General features: G+C 40.3%; 1 protein-coding gene across 1 annotated transcript; it reads right to left on the bottom strand.

Moving 5' to 3' along the window:
- Positions 1–599: 599 nt before the first annotated feature.
- On the bottom strand, positions 600–13,525 carry tbx5b (T-box transcription factor 5b). The gene is given in 10 exon segments (XM_063896514.1): positions 600–2,761; positions 3,601–3,845; positions 5,262–5,353; positions 7,150–7,302; positions 8,621–8,742; positions 8,745–8,767; positions 10,109–10,228; positions 10,531–10,625; positions 10,914–11,090; positions 12,592–13,525. Coding segments are annotated over 9 exon segments (1,599 nt in total). The 5' UTR covers positions 11,085–11,090; positions 12,592–13,525; the 3' UTR covers positions 600–2,183.
- Between the last annotated feature and the right edge of the window lie 4,561 nt (positions 13,526–18,086).

Genomic DNA, 18,086 nt, shown 5'->3' with positions numbered 1-18,086 from the left:
GTGTGTTGTAAACTCTGAGCAGGTGTAAGGTGGAAGAGGTTAACTTTGATGTGAGACACAAAAACACGGGATGTCGGGGGACATAAGAGGGAAGGGGGACCACCAACACACCCCCACCTCTCTTTGTCCTGCATCCCAGCAGACCCTAACCCTCTCTGGGCACCACTGAGGGGGTCCAGCTGGTGGAGACTGGAGATGCCAAACAACCTGTCACAGATAAGAGGAGGGGGACAAGGTATGTGCAGCACCCACACCACTCTTGGGGGGTTTGTAAAAGACACTGGGGTCCCTTGTTCTTGATAAGACAGCACAACACGCACTGTTATAATTTAAACAATACTCTACATTGTTGCATGATAATATTGGACACTTCTGGAACATTTGGGGAAAAGTGTAGGCTTGTCTCCTTATCAGGTCCTTCATATTTTGACATGTGTTGAAACTGATAAACTGGACGGCAGTTAAAAAGGTTTCCATTCCTGAATTGCTGACCATGCTTTAAATAACCTTTAGTGGGAAAGTTGTCTCTGCTGTGTATGTTGTCTAATCGGAAAGAACACTGCAACCACTTGACATACGCAAAATTCTCTAAAATTTATTCCATTTCTGTGTATAAATCTGTCTTTTTATCCATATAACAGAACACTTTGTTTGTATATCACAACTATTTATCACCACTTGGAGATGGAGGGTGAAACCAGACACAAACCTTTAAAGATAAACAAATATCTCTGAACAACTCTGCTTGTTTCACAAGTTAACAACAGACTAATCTTTACAAATCTACAGTAATAAATACTATTAGCAGGAACAAAGCTTTAAAAAAATCTCATTTTAACACACACACATACTCGCACACATACACACAAATCAAATACATACCAAGGAATGATGGGTATCTGCTCTCTGCATACGGTTTGTAACATTAGAGCACCTGTTTTCATTTTACTGCATGTAAAACAACTGGGTAGGAATATGAAAACTGCCTTCTTACACGAAAAGATAGCAAAGCCTCAGCTTTCACAATGAGTGCCACACATCTTTCTTTACAGTTAGCTAAAAGGAGAAAGATGATGCTCCAGGGACATGTATCTAACCCGATCTTGTAAATCTATTAATGGATAAGACAGGAAGAATTTAGACTCAAAAAAAGAAACGAGTTAGTTTCTCACGTTTAACAGAACTGTGATTTTTTTATGTTTGCTGAGCAATCCTTGCATGTCAAGGATCAACACTGGACTATTGAATAATTCAGGTACAAACAGAAATGGGCCAACACGCACGCACACACGAAAAATGTGGTGCTCCAGCTCTAACTGGTCAACTGGGGATAAAAGAGAGGCATGTGTTCATTGGCTGGCTCTCAGAGAAGACAAAGAGCTGATTGGTCCGCTAGGGGTGACTGAGAGGACAGCAGTGACATCCGTGTGACGCTGAGTAGTGCATTTACCCAGAATGCAGTGAAAGCAGTGTTTACAGGTCCTTCAGCCTGTAGTGTGGCCTGAAACAACTGCTTTTTTCTATGTTACAGCGCCCGCAGCAACTACTGCCTGTCTGATTGGAAATTATCTCATCGCATCCTTGAGCTGAGCTGACATAGACTTAACATACAAACACACGCACACACATAGGCACACACAGACAACTCATGCCTTTTCTCCTTCACTGAGACTGAGCATGGAGCTGTGCTTTGCTCCACTATAGAGAAAATATGTCTACCTCAGGCTCTGCTGGGAGATCAGAGATATTTTGGTCAGTAAATGTTACAGCCTGGGTCAAAATTTACATCCTTCACAATGGAGAGAGTGGGACTGATTTAGAGGTAAACAGAACAGTGGCGTTCACACTCTGGCCTGAACAGGGCTCACAGTTACAACATTTGGATGACACCAGTCTTTGGGTTATAGAAAGAAGATTAAGTACAACTTTGTTTTATGGATGACCCAGTATAGTCTTTGACAATCCACTGCCCCATCCTGCAAAGTTTGAAAACAAGACAAAGATGAGAGCTCTTCACACAGCACAAAAATATCACACTTTTCACAATTATTTTACAAAGGTAATATCATATTTAGTCCGTATACATCCAGCGTCTTTCAGAATAGCAGAAAGAGCGGTCACTGAATTTGAGACGAGGAATCTCTGTCCATTTATCAGTCTTTGGGGTTTGTCCTCTGGTTCAGTTAGGAGGCTGCACTCCATTCTGGGACAGCACACCTGATGTGTGTGTGTGTCTCTAGTGTGTGGTAGAGAGGAGGAGACACGTTGGGGGTGTAGCGAGGATACTCTCTGAGAGGAGGGCTCAGCTGCCTGATGTGAATGTTTTGGGAGCTCTGAGATGGAGGTACGGTGCTCTGGCTCTGATAGGGGTGGTGGCCGATGTGTTCTCCCAGCGTCGGAGAGCTCTGGTTGGCTATAGCACTGAGTCGGGAACCCTGAGGGCTGGAGCTGTAGGGGGGATGTGGGGTGTAAGGTGGGTAGGGTTCCATGGGGGTCATGGCAGAGGGGTGAGGGCTGGTGTAGGACCAGGATGTACAGTTGAGTTCATCCAGTCTGGGTTCAGAGCTGGCAAACATGCATGCCTGACGCTGTCCCATGTCTGAGCTGTAGGGGGAGTCGGTGAGAGGGTTGTTGGATAGACCCGGTGGAGGAGGAGGATAGGAGGACGGGTGGTAGTAAGACTCGCCCTCACTTGGAGAGCTACTGGTGAAGGGTTTCTTATATGGGTGCTGGCGGTTTCCTGGAGAGCAGTTCTCCTCCACTAAGGAGAGACACAGACAGAAAAAATTAAATTTAAAATAAATGAGAAGCATGAACTGGGAACGTTTCAGAACAGGATATCTGAATTCCTACTTCAGACACTTCTAGAAGAAAAAAGATTCACACACGGAGCCTGATGGAAAAGCTCATTTGTAAGGCTTCTTCTTGAGAACGTCTGTTAAGGGGTAGTTAGGGTTAGGGGTTAAACTGGGGCTATCCAGAGTCAGTGTAAGCTGACAGTAAGTGTCTCAAAGAATATCATTTAAGGTGCATGCTGTATTTGGAATATTTTCACTACCTTACTTTTCCAAAGAAGGTGTGAGGTAAAATTCCTGTTTTTCTTTAATGGAGTTTCGTGGCTTTGAAGAGAGCAAGGTTAACCGCTTCAGTTCCCCGTTGTTAAAGGCTGTCTGAAGAGCGAGTTAAAGCTGGAAACATTTTGTAAATCTAGCATGCATTATTCATAAAGATTTTTTTTAAGGGTGATTTAGGAGAAGACATGTTTTTCAAACTAAGGTAAAGTCTTTCTGAAATGCTATCTTAACCCTTGTGTAAACTAGTCACCTGTTACCTCCTCTTATCATGTTTTGTTTGCTTAGAGTTTTTATTGAACGGTGTCCTTGGGTGTTGTGAAAGGCTCCCTTAAATCAAATGTATTACTATTATTACTAATTACTATTATTACATTTTGACTTTATTGAGTCATGAATGTTGTTTTTTTAATGAGAAAACAAACACTTTTATTGACACGCAATGATTAAATGAATAGGAAATGGGTCATTTCTGCACTTCTGTGTCAGGAGTTGACTGACAGCATTGCTTTTTGTTTTTTACTCCTACCTTTCTTCCTGGTGCAGTGGTAGACCTGTGGTGGCTGGCTGTGCTGCATGTGAGCAGGAGGCAGAGTGTAGTGTGCAGGTGGGGCCCTCAGCAGCTCCTGGGGACTCAATCGGTTCTCACAGCTGAACGGGGACCCCACTGTTTCTGGGGAGCCCCGCAGACCCCGACCCTCCCCACTGAACGGACTCCCTGAGGAGCAGGCCCTTTGACGGACTGTACTGCGAGGGACCACAGGGTAGTCCTTCCTGAAAAAGAGAGAGAAAGGAGGGATGAAAACAGAAAACCCAACAAAACATAAAGTATGTTTATCAGAATCAGAAATCCAGCAAAAGTGGCATAGCAGGTAAAAAATACGCTCACTAATTCAATATAGAGAAGAAAAAACACATTAGTTATAAAATAAAAACAAACAAGGCAACAACCACGGCTAAAAATGAGTACACTGGAGAAACTGATTTATATAAAATATGTTCAGTTTTATTCAGTGAGCAGCAATTTTTTTTAAAAATGGACATAAGTAACATATTCAGGTATTGAGGCATTATACAAAAATGTTTTTTCAGATATCAAAGTAATTATTGCAAAGTACAAAAAACTTGTCTTTGTACTCAGCAGGCAAAACATGTGCAACCCCTGAAATAATCCAATAACTCTGACGTGTTGCAAGTAACCTGCAGTAACTGTTTTCTATATAATAATGAGGAACAGAATCTGAAGTGGAGAAAAATATAGTTGTAGGGCTACTTTAGTTTCTTGTAACTTGGAATAAGTTACCATCAGGAGGGGGGGGCATCAATAGTCTCTAAATTGTGACATGCATCTGCTGTGTCTTCAGCAGTGCTGCACACAACGACCTCTCTTGACTGCCGGTTTTAAGTTGTATTTTAGCTGATTGTATGCTGTGTGTGTGCTCTTGTTTTTTTTTTCTTCATTTCTTTCAAGTCGACTTAGTCTTTCTCCATCCTTTCAGCTCTGATCTTTCTCTTTCTCTGTACACACTGCCCTCTTGGTGAACTTGTGGGACATTGGGCCACGTCTCCCTAGCCCTCGCTGAGATAGTGACACACACTCTTGCATGCACACACACAGTCAATCCTGTTGTGAGATAATACGCTAAAAAAACTAGCTCTAAAAATAAACAGCCATCCATGTGTCACTTTAGATAGACTCTCCTCTCCTCTGGTCTCCCCTCTACTCCACCAACCACAGCAGCACAAAAACACAGGGGGCTGCACCCTCCCTCTCTTCTTTCCTCCCCCTCCCCTCAGAAACAGTCTCTCCTATTGGCCTATTAAAATCTCTAAACTGCCTGCCAAAACAGCGCTTCAATGAAGATCAGTTCAACACGCAAACAGACACCATGTAAGGTCATCAGCTGATCTGCAGTGACAGTCCATTAGACCAGCAGCAACGGGATATCATCTATCAATCAATGCAGGACCTGATGCTCGGTGTTTCGTGTTTGTGCTGCACGCTCTGCTTGATGTTGCAGGCTAAAATCTACCTTCAGGTGACAATGGCACACGCACACACACATACACACACACAAAAACACACATATGTTTTAGATCATATGTACCCAATCATAAAAATCCTCAGAGAACAAATAGATTTTGTTTTCTACAAGTGTTCATATCGTGCAGTTTAAAAGCTGTACTCACCCTTGGAGCTTGGCCATGCGGTGCAGCTCATTGTCATCGCTGCCTCTGAAGCCCTTGGCAAAAGGATTATTCTCTATCTTCAGCTGTGTAATCTGAGCACAAAACAAGGAAAATCTTTATCTCAGACACATGGATACACCTGCATGCTCAGGCCAAGACAAACACACAGCACATACACACAAAGACACATTCACATGTTGGAGGGTTTTTTTTACTATTAGTGAGAGGCCCTGCAGATGTTTGAACCAGTGGCGCTAAGGCTCTGCACGGCCGACATTCCTCAGCCCGCTGACGTTTCTAACGGAGTGAACACTGTCCTCGCCAGCTGACACAGAATAAACTGTTTACCCAAACAGTCGCCAGGTTTAAGGATTTCATGCCAAAGCTTTTAGAGGTCCAAAACTGTGAGCTTTGATGTTTAAGTTTTCAAAATGTTCTCAGTCATGTCATGGAGGGAAGCCTTCGAGCAGTGTGTCCATCAAACAGCAGGCAAGCGGACTGGAGATGTGACACAAGCTCGGGTCCAGACAAACTGAAGCGCTGATAAAAACCACCACCGAACTACACTGCTAAAATAGTTCTCATTTTACCTAACTGTTGGATTTAATAGTGTGATAACAATAGTATTTGTTATTTCATGTGTGATGGAAATATACTATTTTTGTTTACACAATAACTTCATTACATATTTATGTTTGTTGTTATAGCTCAGAATAGAGACAATCATTTGTAATATTCATTTAAGTTCAACTAACAACAATTAGAATAGTTTAATACTGTGAATGCTACTACTACTACTACTACTACTACTACTACTACTACTAAATAATAGTGATAATCATAATCATTTTGATTAGAATTTAGATTAAAATACAAAACAAGTGTTAAAGTCATAGAGTCATTTATTTGTATGCCTAATGTTTAATCAAATGGACAGTTAAATTGCTTATAACTTTATTATATTCATACTCGATTTACAATACTTCAGCTTACATAAAATAACACTGTTTTATTATTTGTTTCAACTAAAAACTACCTGCTATTAACAGATTTGATGTACCAATTTCTGAGAGGTTTTTTTTAATACAATGAATTAGTTTGGGTATTAAGGAATCTTTTTTTATTTAAATGTGAACACAGTGTACCTTTTTTATGTACATTTCAAATGTATTTATTCATGTTATTAAATGTGATCAAATGTAATCTATTTTATGGAAACGTAGAGAGGATTAAAGCTTCACAATCTGTCTTTCAGTTGACATAAAACTGATCGGCAAAGATCAAGGGAAAGAAACAGATCATTACAGACTTACGCTCACACACTCGCTCTCTCACACATGTTCTCTCTCTCACACACACACACACACATGTTCTCTCGCACACACACACACACATGTTCTCTCGCTCTCTCTCTCACACACACACACACACACACGGATAACTTATTTTTGGACATATTTACAAATACTGAGTAAGGCCACATAAACAATGAAGATGCTAATTGACTTTCTGGATACAAAATACAAACAGTAATACAAACAAAGAAAAAGTGTCCCTTTGTGAGTGTGTGTGAATGTGTGTGAGAGACAGAAGTTTGAATGTAGCCAGTGACCAAAGGCAAATCTTAAACACTTATCTAAATGATCTTAGAACAGATATGACACACATAAGACATTGAGAACCATTTCCATAATTGCTGGGATAATTATCAGCTAGCCTATGGCTTCAAAAAGTAGTTTAAAAAGAGTGTATACTCTATGATGTGAAGTGATGTCTAAATAACTTTTTTAAACCTAAATTAAAATGGATTAATGTGGCCCTTTTTTTTTAATTAATGAAGTGTGTTTTTCCCCCTGTATTTTAACAGTGCTGATGGTGTGGAGCTTACCTTGTGGTTCTGGTAGGACGTCACAGCGATGAAGGCAGTCTCAGAGAAGACGTGGGTGCAGAAAGCAGTGTTTTTTGAGCCAAAGCCGTTGTTCTCATCCGCCTTGACAATATGGAGGCGAGGCTGGTATTTGTGCATGGAGTTGAGTATTATCTGCACAGGGGGGGAGATGGAGGAGGTGAGATTCACTGACCTGTCATGAGTCCAGGTGGAGGGTAAACCCAATTTATGTCAAGGTACCCAAAGTTCTTGAATGTCATTAATCTTGAAGACAGAGACTCTTTCATAGGCTGAACCTGTAAAGGAGCTGTTTTGTTTTGCAACATCGTAGCTAAGAATTTCAATTGATGTCATGATGTTTGCATGAGTGTCAAATATTCATTTTTTAAATGACTAATGCTCATTTAAATAAAACATTTTTTATCTTCATTTTATTCTTACCAAAAAAAACCATTTATGTAACCAGGTAAAGCTGCCACATACAAAGTGATTATTAAAGCATCTTAAACCCACTTAATTAAATGCAATCTGTGACTATTTCCTCTGAACCACAAATACATAAAACGTTGTAATTATATTCAGCCTACATTAAACAAATATATGTTGATGCTACACTGACCACTTGCCTGATTTATAGTATGATTAAGAGTCACTTATTGGAAGTTGTATGTTCTTCATAACTTACTAACTTTTCCATATATTAATAAAAATATTGTGACATCTAACATTTGGCTTGGGAATACCAGAAATGTAAAACCATAACAATCGGGTACATTTAGTCCACAATCTAAACAATTTCCCCTGACACAGGAAACTCTTCCAGTGTTTTTTTTTAATTGGACCATGGCCCTCTGTCTGAACACACAGAGGCGAGCACGTTTGTTTATCAACGGGGGGCTCAGTTTAATCGCAGTGAAGTTTCCGCCGGTGACATGCATTAGCTAATGGGCTTTAGTCATTGAAATCATTACCTCTAATATATAATTTAACAAGCCTGAGAAGATTATTTCTGTTTGTTGACTATTGTATTTGCGCTGGTGCAAAAAACAATAGGCCTATGTTTTCACTTGCTCTCAAACCGTGAAGCTAACCGCCTCATGAAATTGTGTGTGTGTGGGTGCGCGTGGGAGTGCGTGGGTGCAGTCCCTCTAAATGTCTGCAGCAATGAGTGATGGACATGGCGGGAATAAGTCTGCTGTTTTGTGTTGTGTTGGCCAGACTGTCTAGCTGGACCTGTAACTTTAGGTTTTGTGTAATCAATCCTCGTAATTAAAAGAAAAAAGATTACACTTGATTATTTATAAAGCATACGATGGGTATTTGATTGGGCCAAAATATTTTTTCCATTTGGGATATAGGTTGTATTTTTATTTAAATTACATGATATATTGAGGCTCTCAAAGCAAACATCACTTTCACAAGCCAAAAAATTAGATCAGATAAACTGAAAATATTAAGGAAACAGACTCACGTGTCCAAAGGGGTCCAGGTGGTTGTTGGTGAGTTTGAGCTTCTGGAAAGAGACTAGCTGGCGGCTCCAGTGCGCCCCGGTGGCTGGAGAGTCCGGATGGACGTAGAGTCTCCCGGGCATGGCGGCTCTGCTTTTCCCGTTACCGACCTTTGCAGCAGAGAAAATGCAGCAGATCAGAAACGGTGCATTCAGCGGGTCACTGTGGTCTGTCTGACCGGCCGTGCTCTGCTTGGCAGGAGGCCTTCACTGCAGAAGGCCTATCTGGTGCTTTAACTGGATAAACACAAACCCTTGCCTTGTTTTGCTGAAGTTTACACATATATCGACATCTGGACCTAAGCTTATACGATCCAAATGTCAGAGTCCTCTGGCAAAAAATGAGCCTCGGTCATTTTGTGCCAGAGATGTTGTGAGCCACCGAGAGAAAGCCTGACACTGTGGCTATAATTCCCCAGAAACACCTCAACTCAACAAATAAAAGTGAAAAAGTCTCAATACTCGGGACCTGATTATCAGTTAGCCATGGTCTCAAATAAATATTCGCCATTGTATTTTAAATGTGCCAAAGAAAGGGTTTTCGTAGCGCATGTCTGCATAAAGAATGCTGGCTCTGAGGGCGCAATAGGCTCGAAGTTCAAAGGACGTGACCCGGTCAAAACGTAAAAAAGAAAATGAATAGGCTATATATTTGAAATAAATGTGCAGCCAGTTATAAATGACGCTATCAATCACCAAAAGACGTTATCTCTTGAGAAATGCCTGAAGCCCAGCACCGACTAATCTCTATAAACATCGCTCGCCACCATTACGCATGCGAGCCGGACTTTATGTCACAGTGTATCCACAGACTCCTGTTTACGGCACGTTTCTATGTAAAACCCGGGTGTCAGAGGCTCTGAAGAGTCAGGCCATTGACGAATATCTCTGCAGAGTCAGTGGTCTCTTCGGATTTCTCCCTCAGCACAGCAAGCATTTGAATGGGAGACTTTAATCCGGTCTGTGCCGTCTGTCCGCCCGGTGAACCCTTCATACTCTGATTTAACCGGCGGGCAGACACGGGGGGAAATACGGGGAACTAGGCCATGCTAGTCTGCAAGAAGGATCCGACCTTTAGAGGCAGGGTGAAGAGGAGGTAAACCCAACAACATGGATTTATTTTTACAGAGGTTTTACGCGGAGGTTTTTAATGCATAATTCAAAGTGACACACATCACAAAAAACACAGGGAAGAGAATTAGGAAAATACAGTAGGGATTAGGGATTGCAATACGATTGCACTTTTTTCTGTGGTGGTTATTATTGTTTTACACACAGTTCCCTCAGTAAACGACGTTTAAAATACATTAATAAACAATGGGGCTTATCATGGGAAGGTTGGCCAGGGCATACATGCATATTTCATTATCTTCGCATGCAGCACTCTTTTTAAGGGCCACCTAAAGTTAGATACCATCAAATATACACGTATACATTTTGACATACACCAACCATTTGTTGTCTGCAAATTTGTATCGGTGGTCGTCCCTGGGCACTATGTCCATCAGGAGTATGTACTTGGTTTTTGGGTTGAGTCCCGTGACTTTCACCTTGTAACTGGGAAACATCCTCCTACACGGAGCACATTCAAAAAAATAATAATATTATTTTTCATACACAGACAGATTATATCATAAAATACTTGTTAAGATAAAAAAAAGCCATCCTCCTCTGAGAGAAAAAACGTCCCCTGAGGCATCATTCACATTGTACAATTTGTCCCAGATACATTGTCAGGATAGTCCTGCTGTTCATTCAACCGCCTTACTGCGTTTTAGAAAAGCCATGTCTCCATAAAAATAAAAATAAATACAATCGAATATACGAAAATAAAAACATATATATAATCAGCTGACACACACTTATGTTCTTACCGTCCAGCCTTAGTGATGATCATTTCGGTTCCCACTTCATCAAACTTTGTCCAAAGTTCCCTGTCGTGGAGGAAAACTTTGATTCCTTCCATTCCCTGCAGCAAACAAAAACAGTGCTCACTATGAAGCAAAAACCGGCCCCCAAAACAAGAAACAAGTGAAGTTTGTCAATGAGTTAAAAACAATTTCTAGTTGTAGGCTATCTATAAGTGGTTATTGGACCCCAACACACACTTATTTGTAGTTTATGATATACACCTAATCCACGACACGACTCCTATATTAGGAAAAACACATTCTGTCTGCATTGTGGTCCAGGACGCGTAAAAAACAAATCGGCAGAATCTTCTAAATGTAATAATTAATTAATAATATGTATTTACATTCTGCTCCGTAGTACAGGCCGGTAGCTGCTGGCTGGACGCTGTCTGCGGGGAAGAGTCTGGAGAGTTTAAGGTGAAGCTCGGATTTTCCTGTTTGGTCTCTTTTGGGGAATCCATGCAGGCAGAGTCCGGACGCTCCGCAAGGCCGAACTGATCCCCTCCGTTTGCCATGTCCCACTGACACACACACACACACACACACACACACACACACACACACACACACACACACACACACACACACACACACACACACACACACACACACACACACACACACGTTAGCATTACTACTTCTGATTATGTGCATTTGGTACACGCAGGGTTTGCGTGAGTCCCACACTAACACAAGCTGTTATGGTGTGTCATTTTATATTATTTATATAATATAATTTCATGATAGTTCCTGGCCTATACAGTAAATATAATTCCAAGCATCCCTGTTTAGGAAAAAGTAATAGTAATATTATTAATCTATTATTCAAATCACAAAATCAATAACCTGACTAAAAACCTTGAAAGCAACAGAAAAGGTCGATGTCTGTTGAAGGACGCTGTTAACCATGGCCTCAATTATCAAGGCTACTTTAGCACCTTGATAGTGTGGTGAAAACAATAAACAACTTAATCTTTAATGTAACCTAATCCAAGTCTTCTGTTTACAATTAGATTAAACCTACATGAACTTCAACTTCAACATTGTTTTTCGAGATGTTGACAGTTTGCCTTGTCATGCATATTTATGTAATATAAGTCACCCAGATGTCAGAGTGTATTATATCTACAGTGGGAACACAACTAACATCAATATTCATATTTTGTCCGTCAACCCTAATGCATAATTGGAGCACAAGTTCCACAGTGTGTTAACAGCTGAATTGAAACTACAGCATACGTGATGTTTCAAAATGGAAAAAACTCATGAAGTACATATCACTGATATTCATATTACAAATAAACTAACCACAGCCTGACCAGTTGGTGTATGTGTGTGTATTTTGGATGGTCTCCCTGAGGGCCTTTACCTCAAACGCACTGCTCTGCTGTCCCTGCAGAAAACACGCTCATAATCCTACGCGCCCCGGCATCTTGCAGCGTGTTCATTTGAGTTTTTTCATACAGCTTGCTTTGATTTAAACTAAATATTTCCTTTAAATCCAACAGTCCAAATGTTGCCGTGTCGGTTCCTGAAAATCCACTCTGTTCCGATAAAACATCGGGTTGTTTCTCACTCTGCTTTCCGTCTCCGTGTGCGCAGAACGCGGCTCTTCCGCCTCTCGGTCACCGCGGGCTGCAGATCCGATCAAAGTGGATGTAATTTCCTCCTCATCTATATCGCTCCTCTCTATTATTGCCCACGCAGACCCAGCGGCAGCCCTGATCTGAACCCCGCTCATCAGATCTTTTATTACAAATGGAGTCAAGTCCGCCTCAGTCTCTCTGCCCTCCCCCTTCTGTCCACCGCGCGCTCCCATAGGTCAGCCCGGTGCATCGGTATCCGAAGCCCAAATCACGGCTCTAACACTGGCCAATCAAACACACACGCACAAACACACACACACACACACACACACACACACACACACACACACACACACACACACACACACACACACACACACACACACACACACACACACACACACATTTGAGGATGATTTATTTTTCAAAAGCATACTTATTCACTCTCACAGCGACTAGTTGAATCTCCAAACAAATCCTTCATTATCCAACCTTCTCTTTTGGCTTCACATTAAGCACACCATTCAGGATGACGGTTGACTCCTTTTCTATTTAAAAAGAAACATCTGGATTATCAATCCACTCAACTGTTTCTTGTTACAGTGCAAAGAGGGCATATTTTACTCTTCACAATAAATATGACAATGGGCCACATTGGCATGCAAAAAAACCAAAAAAAACCGAAGAAAAGTAAGAGATTTTCCCCCCAAATGTGGGCCTCTTCATCTCCAACCCACATATTTCAAGACTATTCTCGATAACGAATGACGGATAAAGTCATTTTACCTGGTGGTCCAGAGTGCTGAGGGGAGTTCTTGTTGAATAAAAAACAAACAAATGTAACGATGCTACTTAAAAACGCCCAAATACGATTGAGTTCCTGAAGTGACACCACCACAGGTCTCTAATCTCACATGAAAGACACTCATAGCAGATTATGGATAGGATACGCGAGGCCTGTAGCAGCAGCAGGTTGACGCGAGTACGCATCAGTTTGATTGGATTAGCCTACTGTAGATGCTGATAACCGGAGGCATCCAGAGTTGAAAGTTGAAGGGGTCACTGCGAGGCCGCCCAGTTGGAACTCTGCCTCGCCATACCACCGATTTCTACCAGTTTTGTCCTTGTGTTTCCCCTTCACAGCCCAACGTCTATTGACAGATTAACATACCATGAAACCTTTCTCTGGTGGGCCTACGTGTTCTGAAAAAAAACCTCTATACTCTAGCCTGCATTCAATCAAATAATGGCATAAATAAAAACCGAACTGATATTTTAAAAAATACTAAGAAAAAAATCGAACTTACATTTAATATCAGGGCTGATTTTGAGTCGTTTTTGCGCATTGGCATGAGTCGATCTTATCTTAATTTAATGCACCAATAACTGCAGCACTTACCGTGTAAAGATATCAAATTCCCCGGTGATAGACCTCGGGTGAACGATAGCTCGGTGCAGCCCCTCACACAGGGTCTGCAGTGAGAGAGCACTGCCACTGAGAGAGAGAGAGAGAGAGAGAGAGAGAGAGAGAGAGAGAGAGAGAGAGAGAGAGAGAGCGTGTGTGTGTGTGTGTGTGTGTGTGTGTGTGTGTGTGTGTGTGCGTGTGTGTGTGTGTGTGTGCGTGTGTGTGTGTGTGTGTGTGTGTATGCACTCCATGGAGTCTGATCGGCTCTGATATCAAAAAGCCTATCAAATTGTACAGTCAAGTGCAGCCCCCACGCCTTGCGTTTTTTTAAATGATGACTTCCAAAACTTCACACACTTGGATTAAAAATAAATAATTTAGTGGCTCATATGAGTTCATACTAAATATGGTTTAAGCAACAAGCAACAAATCTTGAATTTACTGTATATTTTTATGTCATTTAAAACAAAAGAACAAACAAACGCTGATTTAATTCATGTCGATAAGACTGCGGCCTGGACATATCGGTGGTTTGCTGCCAGTTTAGAAGGATTGCCCTGAAATATGTTTATCGCATTATATTTGTTTTCATTGGGGGTTTTTAGACATTTTTCAACTCCTATAAACAGACATGGCAAATAAAATTGCACACATATGTATTTATTTATTTATTTATTTGTTTACAAGAACAAGCATTAGGCTTCTTTGAATAAAAAATATTATTCCTTAAAAAAGCCAATTACACACATTGATCGTTTAATGTCATACATTGATTGTTAATAATTCCCTTTCTTGGAGTAAAATCATGATTACGACTGTTTTAACTCGTATTAATTATTAGACTCTTAATTTGTTATAAAAATAAAACATTTTGCCTCAGAATTACTGCAGACATTTCTAAGAAATTGCTATTTAAAACCAAATCCTGAGGAAGAAAACTTGTCGTGCACACGTTACGACTTTTAGTGGAAACAAGTGATTTGACCAAACTCACTCGTCTGTTTTTTGAGCCTCCAAACTCAAAACGCGAAAAACACAAAACACGAAAAATGGTGTGTGTTTCCTGAGACAGTATCAGCCAGGTTTTCAAATTAAAATGATTCTGTATTTTCGACAAGTTCTCTAACTTAAACCATTACTCAATCTAGGAATGAAAACACATATACATCGCCTAATTAGTTTATGGTTTAATTGATTAATTCCATTGTTGTTAACACACAATCTTTTATTCAATAATAATCAATAAAACAAAATTATTAGAATAATTTGTAGCTACACAATAGCCTAGAATGTATCACGTGTCCTAAATATTTTCTGCTTAATGACAAAAAAATATATATTGACAAAAACCACAAATTAATAATAAACAGTCTTAGTGACCATTCTGATATAAGCCACTGGAAAATACAAAATAAAACTAGTTTGAAAAAAGTAAACTTCAATTTGAGTTAAAATAATTCTCATCAAACTTTAAAGTGATCAATTAAGTAGCTATCAGAAACCTGAACCCACAAATGTCATTACATTTATATCTGATTGCATGGCCCTTTCGTTAATACAATAAACCCCTTTACAAAATGAAAATATGAACTAAAACTCCAGCACCTTAACACACTATGAAGAACACACTCTTTAAAGCTAAATATTCACGTGTTCCTTTGGGTTATTCACATAAACTTAAGTAAACTGTTACTTTTACACCATTTGTCAACTCTTAAAGTAATTCATGAATTAATTTTTGGAATATAACTCGCCCTATGGTCTTATATCCCTCACACCGTAAACCCCAAAAAGTTACCAGAGCCAAAAAATGTAAACAGCTAATTGACTTTATTCTTTTGAGTTGATAAAAAAAGGTAAATGTTTTCAGAGCTTAAATATTTGTATTACATACAAACACATGCAGAAATAAGTTTGGTTACATTTTTCCTAATGTTTCTGCTAAATAGACCCAGTTTATCAAAAATGATTTGTTAAATTAACTCAAAAACTAAGAACTCAAAACATTGAAGGTATCTAGAACTTATGTCTAGACTAAATCTTTTTAATTATTTTGAAGATCCGGATTTGCAGTGGTTGGTTTATGCAGCAAATAAAGTGAGAGGCGGAGGTTTCAATATTACCTGGAATGAGGTGCTGGCTGGACGGCTCATTATTGTCCCATCCTGGCTGCAGCTGACTAGATCCTCTGTTCTCTGTATGGAGGAAGTGGTGACGGGGTCCCAGACCTCCTGCACTCAGCGGGTCTGTCTCACACACCTCCAGCCTGAGCAAGTGTGTGCGTGTGTGTGTGGCATTAGAGGGCAAGGTCAACCCATTTCTCTGCAAACAATCACATCACACAGGGCAAAATACATTCCAACCCCCCACCCCCACCCCCCACCTCCAGTTTGTAAGGTGGTCTGATGTGGGAACGGAGGAGGATGGGGGGGTTTGGCAGCGGTCCAGACGGGGCCTCCGACTCCAGATGAAGGAAAAGCTGTTCCACATTAATATGACTTCATATTACACATGTTAGGGAGAGTCTTACATGTGAGAGGCTTAGTCAAACGTTACGCTCTTGTTTAAAGTCAGTGCCTGTGATCTGAGCTGTTGTAAATGTGCCTTCAGATCACATCACTTAGTGGTTTAGTGGCAAGTGAAGAGGTTAAAATATCACACATCAGCCATCAAAGTTGCTTAGAGAACTCCAACACCCTAACAAGAAACAAATAAAAGCCCACTTATCTTAAGTCATTAACACTCAGTTTAATCTTAAAAAATGAAGCTATGAGTGTGACTTAAACTCATGAGCTGTGCGGCGGTGATATTCTTCTAAACATTTAACAAACTGATTAAATCCATTTAATTATATCAACCAATTGGCATGCATAAGTGAACTCTGCAGAGAGCTTTAAACAGTGACTCAATCAACATTATAGCTCCAGTAGTGGCATCTTATGTGAAAAAAAAGCCACTTGTAATTACATTTAATTATTTATCCCTTAATCTTCATGTTCCACAAAGTGCCATGCTGTAGTATCCAGTTTGAATAAATAATACAGCCTAGTTTATGTCATTTACTAATGAAACGTTTGTCCATGAAACTTGACTAAATCTGCTATTTATAGTTAACTATGTATTTCTATATATATAGTTAACAGTGTGTATCATATTCTACTCTATTATCTTGATTCTACACCTCCTATCTTATTAGGCTGTGTGTTGTTGTTTTTTCAGCCCTCATTTGTATTATTACTTTGACTTTTATTTTGAAGGGGAAACACTAGCAGGAGTCTTCGGTTCAGGCACAAACAGAGGACGTGATGGTACTTTGTCATTGTTTTGCGGCTTGCATGTCATCATCCTCAATAATTATTGTAATCTTTTTATATTGTGGTTGATACCGAGAGGCATTATGGTTCAGCTCAATTATGTTTCAGAGTGAGCAGAACTTCTTGATGAGCTTGTTGCATCTTCAGCTGCAAACCAGCTGACACACTACCTGACAGAAAGTGTGGTGTCTTAGAGCTCCATCTAGTGGCTTTCTTAGGCAAACAGAGAAATAACAGTGGAAATCCCAAATACATCAGTGGATCGAAAGTCTAAAAGAAACAAACAAATACGCATCAAGTAGTTTTCTTCAACCTGATACACAGGACCTGCATGGGCTCAAACCATTGAACCACCAACAGCTACAGCTATGATATTATATTGCACACATTTGTTGTAGAATAGTATAGCTGTACTATAATATGCCTTTATTTCCCCTGAAATCCTCCTTCTTTTCTGACTGATCCGGACGGGGGGAGGGGGGCATCAAAAGAAACAGAGAGACAGAGAGAGAGAGGTCTGGTGCAGAGTCACCCATGTGGGAACATTAACATTTAGGGGAGCACTTTGCACTCAGAGCTGTCTGTCAGTCACAGGCGTCAAACTGAAGCGCAGCGTGACCTTTACATTATGTCTGTGCAACCTCGAAGGCTTATTGTGTGTTGCCATTTTTCAGACCTTTATCTATTTATTGTCCATCAACCCGTTTGCACTGGAAGGCATTGAACTGGAGAGATGAGAAGCTCTACATAGGAGTAGATTATAGTGGTGGGGGTTTCACATCAGTGTGCATCACAAGTTGGGTTTTTATATTGTCATAGTTTTATTCCAACTATTATAAAACAGTACACACACTTTAAGCAGTTTTTCCTCTTTTTATTTGTAGACCATGATGGAAATGAGCAGGGAGAAGAAAGTCTTATTTTTCGTCTGTCAATCAAAGCTGTGTGTTCTCGGGATGTGCATTATGTACAATTCTCAATGTTTAAAAAAAAAAGATGTATTTACATGATAAAATGTTTTCGTGTAAATAAAGCTTTTAAGTTACTCATGTATGTTAAAAGTATGAAGTGTGGGGTTTGTTTTTCACAAAGTCCCAATCCCTATCATTTTTGTTTCTTCGCTAAATCCCCCATCCCACTCTTCATCACCACTGGACCTGCCACATGTTTCTGCTTGGATTTCTCTCAGTACCTAGGGGAGCTCTGTCTTTA

This window comes from Eleginops maclovinus, chromosome 12 (genome assembly GCF_036324505.1).
Source record: "Eleginops maclovinus isolate JMC-PN-2008 ecotype Puerto Natales chromosome 12, JC_Emac_rtc_rv5, whole genome shotgun sequence".
Classification (NCBI taxonomy): domain Eukaryota; kingdom Metazoa; phylum Chordata; class Actinopteri; order Perciformes; family Eleginopidae; genus Eleginops; species Eleginops maclovinus.
This window is presented reverse-complemented; position numbering and strand designations above follow the sequence as displayed.